Below are 15843 nucleotides of genomic sequence, written 5' to 3'. Positions count from 1 at the left end.
CGCTGGGAACCCCGGTCCATCTCTCATCATAATATACTTGTTCTACATGTCATTGGAAGTAGTATCAACTATTTTCCGGTGCCATTGCTCTCATATTGCTATTACTGCTGCTGTGTTACTGTTACTATTGCTCTCATATTACTGCTACTTTCACATCACCCCTGTTGCTAGTGCTTTTCCAGGTGCAGCTGAATTGACAACTCAGTTGTTAAGGCTTATAAGTATTCTTTACCTCCCCTTGTGTCGAATCAATAAATTTGGGTTTTACTTCCCTCGAAGACTATCGCGATCCCCTATACTTGTGGGTCATCAAGACTGTTTTCTGGCGCCGTTGCCTTGGAGGCATAGCTCTACTCATAAGTTCACCTGGGGAGTACACTCTACCTCTCTTTCTGTTTTTAATTTGTTTTATTTTGCTTTGCTTAGTTTACTTTTGCCTAGTTTATTTGTGCTTAGTTTATTTCTGTCTAGTATTATTTTGCGTAGTTTACTTTTGCTTAGTTTATCTTTGTCTTGTTTTATTTGTCTCATATACCCAAAAATCCATAAAAATTTGAAAAACCAAAAAATTAAAAACTGCTGTTATGGGAGAACCAACAACCTACTTGGAGCTTATGGAATGTTATAATTGTTATAGACAATCAAGAACTGGTAAAATAATGAGTGCTATGATAGAAAAATTGAATACAATTGCTAGAATCTTGCTTAGACGCCATGATATAAACTGTTGCTCTCAACAGGATACTAAACATCTTAAATTTCAATGTGGCTTTAGTGAGGAATATTTTATTAAGAGCTATAATCGGAATTGCTATATTCATTATGGGTTCGAAGAGGTAGAACAATTTGTCTTATTTATGGGAGCCTCTGAGATAGAATCCTTCATGGTTGAGAATTATGAAACTTGTGCTATTTGTAAGGACCTTAAAGATTATGTCTCTACTATCCTTAATTCTTGCATAGAATGTTACAGTAGGAATCCTTATATCCTTGATTATAAAGAGAGACACATTAATGCACAAGAATGCACTCACAATTTGCAGGAACCGGTGGAAGAAGAAATTGATGAACCTGAAAGCTCATTGGATGAAAAAGAGGAGGAAATTGATGAACCTGAAAGCTCATTGGATGAAAAAGAAGAGGAGAGCGACGAACAAAAGGAGGAAGAATGGATTGGCTACCCATGCCAACCTTCTAATGAGAGTAACTCTTCATCTCTTACACTATTTGATTGTCCTCCATGCTTACCGAAAGAGGTTGAATGTTATGTTCCTGTGGATTCTCTTGAAATAGTACCTATGAGTAAAACTTGTGAGAATAATTATGCTACTGTTATTTATGATAATCCATGCTACTTTGATAAATCTTATGATAATGCTTTGTTTGTGCCTGAAGTCGAAATGCATGGTACTAAAGAATTTTGCTTGGCAAATGTTTATGACAAAGCTCTAGATGATGGTCCTATGTTACTTGATACTATTAATTGTACTACTAATGAAAATGGGATTGGAGAGTTCTTGACTTATTCTATGAGTCCCATATCTCTTGAGATTGATCAATCATCATGTTATATTATTGATAAAAGTGGATTTGAAAGTTTTGAACCTACTATTTCTGAACTTGATAAAAATTATGTGTTTGGAAATCATGAAAAGTATGCTGCATGTGATAGTTATATTGTTGAGTTTGTTCATGAAGCTACTGAAAATTATTATGAGAGAGGAAAATATGGTTGTAGAAATTTTCATGGTACTAATACACCTCTCTATATGCTTAAAATTTTGAAGCTACTCTTGTTTTATCTTCTTATGCTTGTCACTTTGTTCTTCATGAATTTATTTGTGTACAAGATTCCTTTGCATAGGAAGCATGTTAGACTTAAATGTGTTTTGAATTTGCCTCTTGATGCTCTCTTTTGCTTCAAATACTATTTCTTGCGAGTGCATCATTAAAACTGCTGAGCCCATCTTAATGGCTATAAAGAAAGCAACTTCTTGGGAGATAACCCATGTGTTATTTCACTACAGTACTTTATTTTATATTTGTGTCTTGGAAGTTGTTTACTACTGTAGCAACCTCTCCTTATCTTAGTTTTGTGTTTTGTTGTGCCAAGTGAAGCCTCTAATCGAAAGTTGATACTAGATTTGGATTTCTGCGCAGAAACAGATTTCTATCTGTCACGAATCTGGGCTGTTTTCTCTGTAGGAAAATCAGAAAAATATGCCAATTTACGTGCGTGTTCCTCAGATATGTACGCAACTTTTGTTAGTTTTGAGTTTTCTGATTTGAGCAACAGCAGTATTTTATTAAAATTCGTCTTTACTGGCTGTTCTGTTTTGGCAGATTCTGTCTCTGTTTTTTGCATTGTCTCTTGTGGACTTTAAGCGAGGTTTTCTAGACGTAGAGAGCTGTAGCTAATGTTTTATTGAGTTCTTGCAATGTGCCACTACAGGACCAAGGTGGATTCAAATTTTTTTTGAGTACTAACCCCTCTAATGAAGTTTATGAGAAGTTTGGTGTGAAGGAAGTTTTCAAGGGTCAAGAGAGGAGGATGATATATGATCAGGAAGAGTGAAAAGTCTAAGCTTGGGGATGCCCCCGTGGTTCATCCCTGCATATTTCAAGAAGACTCAAGCGTCTAAGCTTGGGGATGCCCAAGGCATCCCCTTCTTCATCAACTTATCAGGTTCCTCCCCTGAAACTATATTTTTATTCGGTCACATCATATGTGTTTTACTTGGAGCATCTGTGTGCTTTTATTTTTGTTTTTGTTTGAATAAATTCGGATCCTAGCAATCCTTGTTTGGGAGAGAGACACGCTCCGCTTTTTCATATGAACACTTGTTCTTCGTTTTACTTTTAATGTTCAATGATAAAAGTTGGAAGCTACAATACTTATCTTTATTTGGTTGGAAAAGGAAAATGCCTCATATGTCTTGGATAATTTGACACTTGGCAATTGTTTTGAGCTCTCAAGTAGATCATAAGTTTTTGCATGTAGTTTGAACCTATTAGTGGGGAACTACCGTAAAGCTTGTTAAAATTGGTTTGCATAATTGATCTCTCTTAAGGTCTAGATATTTTCTGGTAAAAGTGTTTGAGCAACAAGGAAGACAGTGTATAGTATTATAATGCTTGCGATATGTTCTTATGTAAGTTTTGCTGTACCGGTTCATACTTGTGTTTGCTTCAAACAACCTTGCTAGCCTAAGCCTTGTATCGAGAGCGAATACTTCTCATGCATCCAAAATCCTTGAGCCAACCACTATGCCAATTGTGTCCACCATACCTACCTACTATGTGGTATTTCCTGCCATTCCAAAGTAAATTGCTTGAGTGCTACCTTTAAACAATTCAAAATTTATCACCTCTGATTTGTGTCAATGTTTTATAGCTCATGAGGAAGTATGTGGTGTTTAGCTTTCAACCTTGTCATTTACTTTTGACGGACTCTCATATGGACTAGTGGCACATCCGCTTATCCAATAATTTTGCAAAAAGAGCTGGCAATGGGATTCCCAGTCCCAAATTAATTAACTTAAATAGACACTCCTCCATGGTTTGTGATTGATGGACGGCACCCGAAGGATTCGGTTAGCCATGGCTTGTGTAAGCAAAGGTTGGGGGGAGTGTCATCATCATAATAAAACTAAAATAAAAGGGCACTCCTTCATGGTATGAGATTGTTGGCAGGCACCCGAGGATTCGGTTAGCCATGGTTTGTGAAAGAAAGGTTGGAAGGAGTGCCACCCAAAAATAAAATAAAATGGGAGCCACTCTTAAAAGTCCGGTTGGCGAGGTAGTTAGTGTACCCATTACCATTCGTTGACAACAACATACACCTCCCAAAATTTTATTTTTTATGCTCTCTATATGTTTTCAAAACCAAAGCTCTAGCACAAATATAGCAATCGATGCTTTCCTCTTTGAAGGACCACTCTTTTACTTTAAATGTTGAGTCAGTTCACCTATTTCTCTCCACCTCAAGAAGCAAATACTTGTGTTAATTGTGCATTGATTCTTACATACTTGCATATTTGCATTCATCATATTACTCTATGTTGACAATATCCATGAGATATACATGTTGAAAGTTGAAAGCAACCGCTGAAACTTATATCTTCCTTTGTGTTGCTTCGATGCCTTTACTTTGAATCTATTGCTTTATGAGTTAACTCTTGTGCAATCTTTTGATGCTTGTCTTGAAAGTACTATTCATGAAAAGTTTTGCTATATGTTATCTACTTGTTAGCAACTATAGATCATTGCCTTGAGTCACTTCATTCATTTCATATGCTTTGTAATAGTATGATCAAGGTTATGTAAGTAGCATGTCACTACAGAAATTATTCTTTTTATCGTTTACCTGCTCGGGACGAGCAGGAACTAAGCTTGGGGATGCTGATACGTCCCCGACGTATCCATAATTTCTGTCGTTCCATGCTTGTTTGATGTCAATACTGTCATGTTTTGCTTGCACTTTATGATGTTTTTATGCGTTTTCCGGAACTAACCTATTAACGAGATGCCACGGTGCCAGTTCTGTTTCACTGTTTTTGGTTCCAGAAAGGCTGCTCGGGCAATATTCTCGGAATTGGACGAAATCAACGCCAAACCTCCTATTTTTCCCGGAAGGCTCCAGAACACCGAAGAAGAGTCGGAGAGGGGCCAGGGGGCCACCACACCACATGGTGGCGCGGGCCAGACCCTGGCTGCGCCGGCCTAGGGTGTGGCGCCCCCAGGTGCCCCCCTGCGCCGCCTCTTCGCCTATAAAAGCCCTTTCGACCTAAAAACACCGTACCAATTGACGAAACTCCAGAAAGACTCCAGGGGCGCCGCCGCCATCGCGAAACTCCAATTCGGGGGACAGAACTCTGTTCCGGCACCCTGCCGGAACGGGGAAGTGCCCCCGGAAGCCATCTCCATCAACGCCACCGCCTCCATCATGCTCCGTGAGTAGTTCCCCCATGGACTACGGGTTCTAGCAGTAGCTATGTCGGTATACTCTCCCCCATGTACTTCAATACAATGGTCTCATGAGCTGCCTTACATGATTGAGATCCATCTGATGTAATCGGTGTTGTGTTTGTTGGGATCCGATGGATGATATATTATGATTAGTCTATCTATAAAGTTTGTGAAGTTATTGTTGCTGCAATCTTGTTATGCTTAATGCTTGTCACTAGGGCCCGAGTGGCATGATCTTAGATTTGAGCTCTATACTTATTGCTTAGATTGTATCTACAAGTTGTATGCACATGTCACTGTCCGGAACCAATGGCCCCGAAGTGAGAAGAATCGGGACAACCGGAGGGGATGGTAGTGATGTGAGGATCACATGTTTTCACGGTGTGTTAATGCTTTGCTCCGGTACTCTATTAAAAGGAGTACCTTAATATCCAGTAGTTTCCCTTGAGGCCCGGCTGCCACCGGCTGGTAGGACAAAAGATGTTGTGCAAGTTTCTCATTGTGAGCACGTACGACTATATACGGAAAACATGCCTACATAATTAATAAGCCTGATGTTCTATCTTAATGCTTTGATTCCTATCAATTGCCCAACTGTAATTTGTTCACCCAACACTTGTCACTTATTGGAGAGTTACCACTAGTGTAGATCGCTGGGAACCCCGGTCCATCTCTCATCATAATATACTTGTTCTACATGTCATTGGAAGTAGTATCAACTATTTTCCGGTGCCATTGCTCTCATATTGCTATTACTGCTGATGTGTTACTGTTACTATTGCTCTCATATTACTGCTACTTTCACATCACCCCTGTTGCTAGTGCTTTTCCAGGTGCAGCTGAATTGACAACTCAGTTGTTAAGGCTTATAAGTATTCTTTACCTCCCCTTGTGTCGAATCAATAAATTTGGGTTTTACTTCCCTCGAAGACTATCGCGATCCCCTATACTTGTGGGTCATCAGATACCAGCACAAAATTGTAACACAACCAAAACGATAAGTGTTATGTTACATCATAAGACCCCGGCATACCGGGGTAGAATTTAACAACCATTGTTTTTGAGACAGATAAGCATATCACGCTAAAAGTTTAAGCAGCAGGGGCTTCTGGAGGAGCGTCACCGGCCTCTGGACCTTCCGGAGCGGCATCGCCGTCGCCGTCACCGGCACCTTCGTCTTCATCTCCTTCCTCCTCTTCTTCCTCATCGCTGAGGTAGTCCTTGACGCCTTCGGGAGGGGGGATGAAGGTGCGAATCGGCGCGTACTCAGCAAGCCGATAGGCACGATCCTGCCGCTTCGCGGTGAGAATCGGATCCGTATCGGTGGGTGCGTTTTCACGCACACCTTGAAGAGCATCCAGATCCAAATCCGGGTACCAGGAGCACGCGATGCGCAGCGCGGTATCGGCTCCGGCACGAGCCACGGAGCATTGCCACTCGTGAATACGGTGCCCTGCCTCCTTAAGCCGGTCGGCGGTGAGCGTGACGTTGGCTGGCATTGCTTCCTCAGGCCACAACACCTTGAAAAGGAGGATGGCGACGTCCGGCAGATCGGCAAGGTGCCGGTCCACTGAGCGCATGTGCTGGATTCAGGCGGAGAGGGCGACCAGGTAGTCGTACCCATCCCAGTGCGTGTCCATGTTGGGGAACTTTCGCGCCACCCGGTCCTCCATCACCTTTTTTACTGCGTGCGGCTGAGAATTCGGAAAATGCTCTACAGAAAGAAGGAAAAAACATAAAGATAAGACACCGGAAAAGAATCTGCCGGAAGGAAAAAGCACACAGGTATGCTTCGAGAAAGAGAAAAGCTTATAAGCAAAAGAAGAGGCAGAAGCTTACTGAGAGCCCGCGCATCAGTCTGCATGACCAACCGATCATATTCCTTATGATCGGTGGTCATAAGCTGAATGTGATGCTCCGCCGCTTTCCGCGCCTTCATCTCCTCCTCCAGCTGCAGCTCTGCTGCTTTGCACGCTTTCCTTTCTTCCTCCAGCTCTGCCCTCAGCACAGCAGTCGAGTTCGCGGAATCATCCACGACCTCCGCCAGCCGGGCCTCGGCTGCCGCCTTGGCGTCCTTCAGCTCCTGGGCATGCCGGACTCCGGCCTACATAGCCTGATCCTTAAGCTCCCTAGAGATGTCCTTCTGGGCGTTCAAGGCCTCCTGGTGCTTCCGGATGAGCTGGTCCTTTTCATCTGGAGGCCGGAGAAGCAGATGTTAACGAAAACGCAAACAGATGAAACACGAAGAGACAAGTCAACCAAAAAATGGAAAGGATACCTTGGAGTGCGGCAACCTGGACCTTGAGGGCCTCAATGGAGGCTTCCGGGATAGCTGTTATGCGAAAAAATTGTAAATAACAAAGAAAGAAGAAAAAGATGCCGGTAGGAAGATGCCGGAGGCAAAAAAGACTCACCTTGGCATTTGCTATGTGCCTCAGAGAGGTCTCGGTGCTCCCAAAGAAGCTCCTCGAAGAGCTGCTTCCGGGCGTCCGCCGTGCTCTGATCGAACGAAAACAATTGTGAAAAAGATGCCGGTTTCGGAAACTCTTTAAAGAAATTTTTGCGCTAAAAGCTGCACTCTCAACCCAAAACTCGGGGACTGGGAGTTTGCGGTATCTTTAAGGAAAGTTTTGCGCTAAGAGCTGCGCTCTCAACCCAAAACTCGGGGACTGGGAGGATATATATATATAAATCCGGAAAGAATAAAACCGGCATCAACAGAAAAGTTGCAGAGATTGGTGAAACTTACCACCACGTTGCTGGTACCGTCATGCCAGGCGTTGTCAAACTCCCGCACGGCGCGCTTCAGCCGGATGAAGTGCCCTTCAGTGCACTTGAGGCCGGCTAGGTCAGCGATGGGAAGCCGGTCTTTTCCCACACCGCGCGTAGCCGCGGACACATCTGCCTGATTCCACTTCTCAGCGTAATCAAGCAGGTGCCCTAGCTCGCGGCCCTCGCGCTTCAGCTCGGTAATCCGGCCCAGCAGGCCGGTAGCTTGCTCTCCGGCCACAACGGCGGCGGGGCCGGTATGCAGCACCAGGGACCGCGGAGCGGAAGCTGCACCTTTTCCCTTGAAGGGTTCAGACGTGCGGAGCTTGGCGCCTGCTGGCGGCGGCGTTGGCTTGGCCGCAGAAGGTCTTTGAGCTGGCGGCGGCGTCGGCACGTCTCCGGTGGGCTTAGCGGTAGGAGCTTCCGGCGGAGGTGTTGGCGTGGCCCCGGTTGCCTCAGGAACAGGGGTTTCCGGCGGCGGCGTCGATGTGGCGTCAGTCTGCTCAGGGGTTGGAGCTTCTGGCGCTGGCGTAGTGCTAGCCGGCACGGAAGTTTCCGGCAAGGCCTTGGAGGGAGAAGAGCGTGAACTCTTCTTCTTCTTATTTTCCTTCTGGACGGGAGGAACTTGAGGTTCCGCCCGCCCGGCAGCTTCAGGATCGGCGCCGATGTTGCTGGCGCCGATGTCTTGCATGTCAGGAGGGGAGACAAAGTCATCCTCCGCGCGGTGATCAGGAGTTGTAGGGGCCGCGCGCCCCACACTTGTTGTGCCTCCCAGAGGGGAGGCGGAAGGATTACCGGTACCAGAAGGTACCGGGCTCGAATGAGGAGGAGGTGAAGTCCTGTTCTTCCCCTCAGAGCTCGCCAGCTTTGAACCGGCAGCGCCCTTGGAGAGCGAAAGCGCAGGACTGAAGAAAAGCAAAAAGAGAAAAAAGGTAAGAAAAAGCAACCGGAAAGAAAAATCTGTGAAACCAAGCGAACAGAGAAACACAAAACTTACCCGGAAGAGACCGGCAGGGTTTTTCCCTTGTAGCGCCTCTTGCCTACTTCTTTACCCCCAAGGACTTGCGTCCGGGAGCGTTTGGCAGGAGGGGCTTGGCTTGAACCGGCATCTGTCGTCGGGGCCTTGTTCTTCTTGCTCCCAGCGGTGAGTTTGTCCAGGAACTCCTGGCCAACCTCGGCATGCAGGGGGGCGACGTGCTCATGGACCTGTGGGTTGATGTTGGCTGAGGGAACATCTACAGAGGAACAATAACAGAAGAATATGAGAGATCAAAAAGAAGAACTACCTCAAGTAAGGTCAGGTCGTCAGACGAACCGGATGGTTCCGGTGGGGTTTTGCCGAGGCGAGAGGCTGGAGTCCGGCCCATCTTCAGATCCTGCCAATGAATAACGGGGTCCGGGTCAAATTTGTCCAAAGCCCGCTTCCGGCAAGGACCTCGCCGGTCTGAGTCAATGCCGGGGAAGCGGTCCTTGGCCTGAAAAGCAAAAGAGAAAAAAGGGTTAGTCACAGTGCAAAAGTTACCGGTATACCGACCCGAGTTGCGTAATTTCTTACTTCTTGGGTCGGGGGGTTAGTGGAACTGAGAGGCCGAAGGCCCCATTCCCAGTCTTCCGGCATGGCAGTCTGGCATATCTGCCTAGCCTTGAGGACGATGTCCTTCTTGCTGAGAGGGATTCCGGTGATCTTGGTAGGATCACCGGGACCGTACATCTCGCTCATCTTATGCATGCGGCGCTTAAGAGGAAGCACCCGGCGCGAGATAAAGGTGCGGATGATATCATCGGAGCAGATGTTGGTGTCCTTCATCAGCTGCTTCATGAAGCGTATAATCCGGTTGGTCTCTATGTGAGACTCCTTCGGATTGTAGCTCCAGTTGGCCCTCGTGGGCGGCGCCGGATTAAAAGGCGGCAGGTCGATGAGGTCCGCGGCGCCGTTGTTCTTCACGTAGAAGAAGGTCCCTTGCCATAGCCGGCATGACTCGAGACCGGAAAACTTGAAAAAAGGGCTCCCTTGGCGGGAGCCGATGATGCAAGACCCGCATTGTACGGGGGGTTTGGGTTTAGGAATTTCCTTGCCCTGAACGGAGTTGATCCGAAGAGCAAAGAAACGGGCAAACGTCTCGCGAGTGGGACAAATGCCGATATAAGCTTCCATAAAGGTGGCATAGCAAGAGAGGTAGAAAATGGCGTTGCCGGGAAGATGGTGAGGTTGGAGTTGATAAAAATCAAGGAAACGCCGGAAGAAATCAGAGACGGGAAGGCCGAAGCCGCGCTCGAAGTGAGCGAGAAAGACAACGCGTTCACCGGGTTCAGGCACCGGTTCAATCTCGTCGCGAGGGAGCCGGCAGGATACTCCTTCCGGAATCCTCCTGGACCGGTAAAGCCAGTCGATTTCGTACTGGCTAACGTTGGAGCCCATCCAGGCCCCGCGTGTGATACCGGCGGAATCTACGCCGGAAGCTTCGCTAGAGCTACCGGTTTCTTGGTTGCTACCGGAATCAGTGTCCATCTGGACAAGATCAGCGGTTAATCCGTCGGAGGATTTGCTACGCCGGCTAGCGGAAGAAGAGGCAGAAGAAGAGGTGGAGGAAGATTCCTCACTAGACATGAAATTTGATGCAGAGAAACAAGAATCCCACGATCTACCCCCGCGCGAAGATCTACGAGTAAGAGAAAAAGCAAAAGAAAAGAAGTAAATACACTACCAACTCAAGATCTGGAAAGCAAGAGAAAGAAAGCAAATAGGCATTGGGGCTCACCTAAGGCTGCGGGAGACGCGAAGGAAAGGTTCGCTGGAGAAATGGCGAAGGCCTAACCGTCGACGAAGGCCGGCGACGGAGAGCAGCAAAGTCCGCCGGAGGAAGCTTGAAGCAGCGGCGGAGAAGGAGCACCACAGGAACTTGTCGCGGTGGAAAGCTTCACCGCAGCAAGGAGAACGGCGTAGGTTCGTCGGAGCAAGCTCTGGCGGCGACCGGCGGCGACGAGGAGACAAGGGGCGAAGGGCTCGAAGTGCTCAGGAACGGGGGCAAATGCGAAGAAGGGGAAGAAGATGAACTGCTCCGCCCTTATAAAGGGAGAAGTGGAAATGGGCTGGAAACCGTCGGGCCGTGGCGGTTCGCCTCGTGGGCCGCCACGTGGCGCAAAGATACACGCACAGAACTAAGAGGCCACAGGGTCGCCGCACGGATCCGGAATGGCCAAAAGGATCCGGTGTGGCACATTAAATGCTGGCGCAGAAGCCGAACCGAAGTGACCACTGACACTGACACGGCAGTAACAGTGCGCATGTCTCTGACAGGCACGGTACCCAAGAAGTTCTCGACTTCGCCGAGGAGGGAGTAAATGTCAAAGATACCGGAGGAAAAGACACCGGAGACACCTTACAAAGGAAGCGACGTGAAAACATGACGTAAGATACCGGAAAGATCCGGAAGATAATAGAAAACAGCTAAGGCAAGGAAGCCGGCATCTCTGAACAGAGTACCCGGAAGGATCAAACCGGTACCTTGTGAGATAAGAACCTGGCATGGACCGTCGGATGAAATCCACCGGACTATACCAGCTTCGGGGACTAATGTTGGGGGGATAACCCCCGGTATGCCAAAGGCATGCCAAACCGGATGGTTTGAGCCCTCAAGATACCGGTTTGATAGTCATTCCGGGCCATGAGTTTAGGTTTTTGGCTAAGAAAGTCTATACCGGTACGCCCAAAGAGGGACATGCCGGAATGAGCTAAGAAGATACCGGACTACCGGTATAAGCTAAGCTGGTCAAAGATTCTCTCAGGAGCTAGAAGACGAAGATGAGCTAAGCAAAGTGGCTTTAAACGAAGCCATGACGTAAAAGGCAAGGATGACGCCCAAAGAAGCCGGAGGACATCAGCCTCCCTGATTAAAGAAGATACTGGCGTCATCTATGATTAAAGTAGCTTTATAAAGTAGCTTTGTAAAGTAGTTTGTCTGTTCAAAGATGTCATTAGGGTTTCTTCCCTTGTAAGCCACCCTCTCCCCTATATAAGGAGAGGGGGCAGCCTCCTTCACGGGCGCGGAACATAGACAATGAGAGATGTATGAAAACTTCCTGTAACATTGTTCATGGAATAGAGAAGATCTAAAGCGAAGTTCATCCTTGTGTCTTTCTTCTTCTACCTCTGGCCTTGGCCAAGTTCTTGAGGAAAGCACCCGGAAGTTCATCCTACCTGATCCATAACCCTCCCCCGAATCCTCTAGCGTCCAACTCGGCCCCAACTTAAGACATCCTATGGCATCTGTCTGTTCACCACGACGACAGCGGGAGGAGACAGAGCATCCTTGGCCGGCGTGCCGTCGCCGGCGACGGCGAGCTCTGCAGCTCGGCTGTCCTCCCCACCTCCCTTTCTCTTCACCACCCGAATATCCCCTACGGCCTGCAAACCGAGAGGAACGGCTTGACCCCGACGGAGACTAGCGGCCACACGGCGGAGACGAGCGACGGCGCCCCCTGGTCCTTTTGCCGGTGCGTGCGTTCACCCGAGGGTGGGCGCACCGCCGTCAAGATGACCAGAGGTGGAGGCCTTTTCTTTGCCGGCGCCATGAGCAGCCGGTGGTGGTGCTCTTTGCCGGCGACCGCGCAGTAACGCACAGTAGCCGATATCCTATCGGCAGTGGCGGCGCTGTGCCCCACTGCCCGTCTTTTTCCTTGCCGGCAAGCCCAAAACCCATGGCCGGCAGGTATCCTTTCGGCAGTGGCGGCGCTGTGCCCCACTGCCCGTCTTTTTCCTTGCCGGCGAGCCCAAAAACCATGGCCGGCAAGAACCTGTTGCCCCTTTTTTATCACTGTTAGGGTTGGGGTTCGGTGTTCGGGTCGATCTAGGGTTTGTGCTTTGTCGATTTTCTTTTTCCCGAAACGAAGATCTACAACTAGCAACTCGCTCTGATACCAATGTTTACTTTGCTAGATGGTCTAGGTGTAGATCTTAGCCGGGTAGGAGAGGGACTGTGAGGTTTACCTTCTCCCTGCGAGGACGACGAACCCGTCGACGTCGACATGGTGACGGCGGCGGATCGGTGAGGTAGTGGTGGCGGCGGATCTTCCCGTCGGCACTGCACTAACCCTAATCGGTGGGTCATCTGGTGGGGCGAGTGGCAGCTCCGGGCAACCTCGTACCGAGTGCCACTGGCCCCCACCACTCTATATAGTGCATGCGACAGGGGCCCACCAACCAGCGAACGGTTGGGCGCCCCCGATCAGGGCGCGAACGAGGTCAAGGGGTCGTGCCAGAGCCGTTGGGCTCTGGTGCGGTGGAGATCAATCCTAACAGTTTCAACAAAACGAGCAGTCCTTGGAACGATCTTATGGATCATCAGTCGGACATTTCCTTCCCCTGATGGGATCTTTGGCATATCCACAAGGAGCCACCTCCTTGCTCTCCATGGCCTCGTAATAGTACACCATGGCTGCTGCCAAGTAGAACAGTTGCTGCGCACCAGACAGAAAAGCATGCACAGCCACCATGCACAAAGTCATGACCATGCTCTTCTTCGCATACGCGACAGCAACCCCGTACGCCGGATTCACAACGGCCGGCAGGAGGTGTGCCACCAGCACCAGCACGAGACCCTCCTTCCTCCTCACCCGCGTCATGAGCCGCCACGCCCGCCGGAGCGCGCGTACGCCACTGCACTCCTCGTCGGCCACCGACGCGGCGACGCTCACCACCGCGACGACGGCGAAGCAGAGGAAACCGAGGAACGCGAGGGCGAACACGAGACCCTGCACGGAGAGAACGACCGGATGGCCACGCGTCGTCATGACCGAAAGCAGGGCCACCAGTACGGCGATCCACGCCAAGCCAAGCGCGGTGGCCACGGCGGCGGTGATGGAAGGGCCCTTGAGAGCGCTCCCCTTGCTGATCTCGCGGACGAGCTCCGCGAGCGAGTAGCGGTCGCCGGAGTAGGTCGTGAAGGCCGCGAACAAGGCGAGGATCTGTACGACGAAGCCAAGCGCCAACGCGATGATCAGTTCAGGGATGACGATTACCGCATCTTGCTTTATCGCCTCCAGGAGCGCAGGGTACTCGTAGCTCGAGAAGTCGGTGTTCTTGAACTCGACGAGATGGCTGAACATGTCGTCGGTGAAAGGCTGCATGAACAGGACTTGGACTGTGGAGGTAAGGAAGGTGGTGACGGCCAAGAGGAGGAGCACGGGCGTGAAGAGCTTTGGGTTTTGCGTGGGGAGGAGCAGGCCTTCCTTCAGGAAAGTAAAGCATGATGTGGTTTCAGCAGCCATGGCTATTTCTTGGAGCTTGGAGAAGTTCGAAGAGAAGAGATGAAGTATAGAGAAGACACCATGGAGAAGACACCATGGAGGTTTGTAGTTGTGAGGTGGACGGTGGGGATGGTGGCCACTGGCCGGTGGTCTGGTCAAACGAAAAACTGAAAAACTAAGGACGCGTCCTTTCTGCCAAACGGAAGACTTGGAAAAATCAGTCCACGATATAGTAACATGAAGGATCATCAAACGAAGATATGCATGTGCTGTTGGTTGCCGTGCATATCAAATGCGCCAATCAAGGTTATAAAATATATTTTCTAAGACTAGTCACAATGGGAAGTATCATACACTAGTATCATGCACATGATACTAGTTTATGATACTACCTCCACAATGCATAGTATCATAAGATAATATCATAGTATCATCATATTTAATGTTTTGTACAATCTCAATGCAAATTTGTGTACATGATGTGTTTGTCATTAAATTTTCTAGTTTTACGTGCTATGATACTGTATCATATTATGATACCACTCTCATCTCTCACCTCATTAATTGGTGTGCCACATCAGATTTTTGCCAACATGGCATACATGATACTACTTATGATACTCCCATTGTGGCTAGTCTAAAGCGGTCGTCGGGCTCACCGACACTGGTGGAAAAACAGGCTTCGGGTGAGCCCCATAAGTCGCGATGCTGCAGGATCCGCGACAAATGGTACCTTTAGTCGCGGTTCGGGAGGAGAACCGCGACCAAAGGCCTGGGCCCAGGGCGCTCGGTGGCCAGCCGGTGCACGTGGGGGGTCTTTAGTCGCGGTTGGCCAGGCCAACCGCGACTAAAGGTGCCCGAAGGCCTTTAGTCGCGGTTGGCCAGGCCAACCGGGACTAAAGCCCCTCCCCTATATATACCCATCCAGCAGCCAACACTTAGCCATTTGGTGCCATTCTCTTCACAAGCTCACAAGTGGGTGTTAGGTTTGCTTTTGGTTCCTCTTATGCACATAAGGTGTTTGATGAAATGCCCCAAGAGCATGAAACAAACATGATATGAAGTGTTGGAGCCACACTTGAGCTTTCTCATTTATTTTTTCCTCCTCGATCGCGGTTAGCAACTTGAACCTTTGATGTGTCGTTGATAAAATGTGCATGTGTGTGTAGTTCATTGTTTAATTTATATTGTTTGTAGCTAGTTAGTTTAACAAATGCATGATGGTTAATTATATATTTTATATTATAATAATGCAGATGAATCGACAATGGATGTACGGTAACCGACTCTCCGGCGAGTTCAGTGCGGGTTTGAAAGATTTCCTCGTAGTGGCTAATGCGAACAAGCAGGAGGGTTTTGTTATCTGTCCATGTGTTAAATGTAAGAATCAGAAGGGTTACTCTTCCTCAAGAGATGTTCACATGCACCTGCTTCGGCACGGTTTCATGCCAAGCTATAATTGTTGGACCAAGCATGGAGAAAGAGGGGTTATAATGGAAGAAGATGAAGAAGGGGATGATTTCATCGATGAAAGCTATCTTGCTCATTTCGGTGATACTTTCATGGAGGATGCTGAAGGTGAAGGGGAAGGTGAAGGGGAAGGTGAAGAAGAGGCACGTGATGATCCCGTTGATGATCTTGGTCGGACCATTGCTGATGCACGGAGACGCTGCGAAACTGAAAAAGAGAGGGAGAATTTGGATCGCATGTTAGAGGATCACAGAAGGCGCTGTACCCGGATGCGATGATGGTCTGAAAAAGCTGGGCTGCACTGCTGGATTTGCTGAGATGGAAGGCACAGGCAGGTGTAGCTGACTCGGCATTTGAAAACTTGCTGAAAATGTTGAAGAATATGTTTCC

General features: G+C 48.4%; 1 protein-coding gene across 1 annotated transcript; it reads right to left on the bottom strand.

Moving 5' to 3' along the window:
- Window positions 1–13039: 13039 nt before the first annotated feature.
- LOC127304877 (uncharacterized) lies at window positions 13040–14037 on the bottom strand. Its single transcript, XM_051335442.2, has one exon. The coding sequence runs from the start codon at window positions 14002–14004 to the stop codon at window positions 13069–13071; it is 936 nt and encodes a 311-aa protein (XP_051191402.1). The 5' UTR covers window positions 14005–14037; the 3' UTR covers window positions 13040–13068.
- Between the last annotated feature and the right edge of the window lie 1806 nt (window positions 14038–15843).

This window comes from Lolium perenne, chromosome 5 (assembly GCF_019359855.2).
Source record: "Lolium perenne isolate Kyuss_39 chromosome 5, Kyuss_2.0, whole genome shotgun sequence".
Classification (NCBI taxonomy): domain Eukaryota; kingdom Viridiplantae; phylum Streptophyta; class Magnoliopsida; order Poales; family Poaceae; genus Lolium; species Lolium perenne.
Note: the sequence above shows the minus strand (reverse complement) of the source record. Positions and strands in the feature narration are given on the sequence as shown.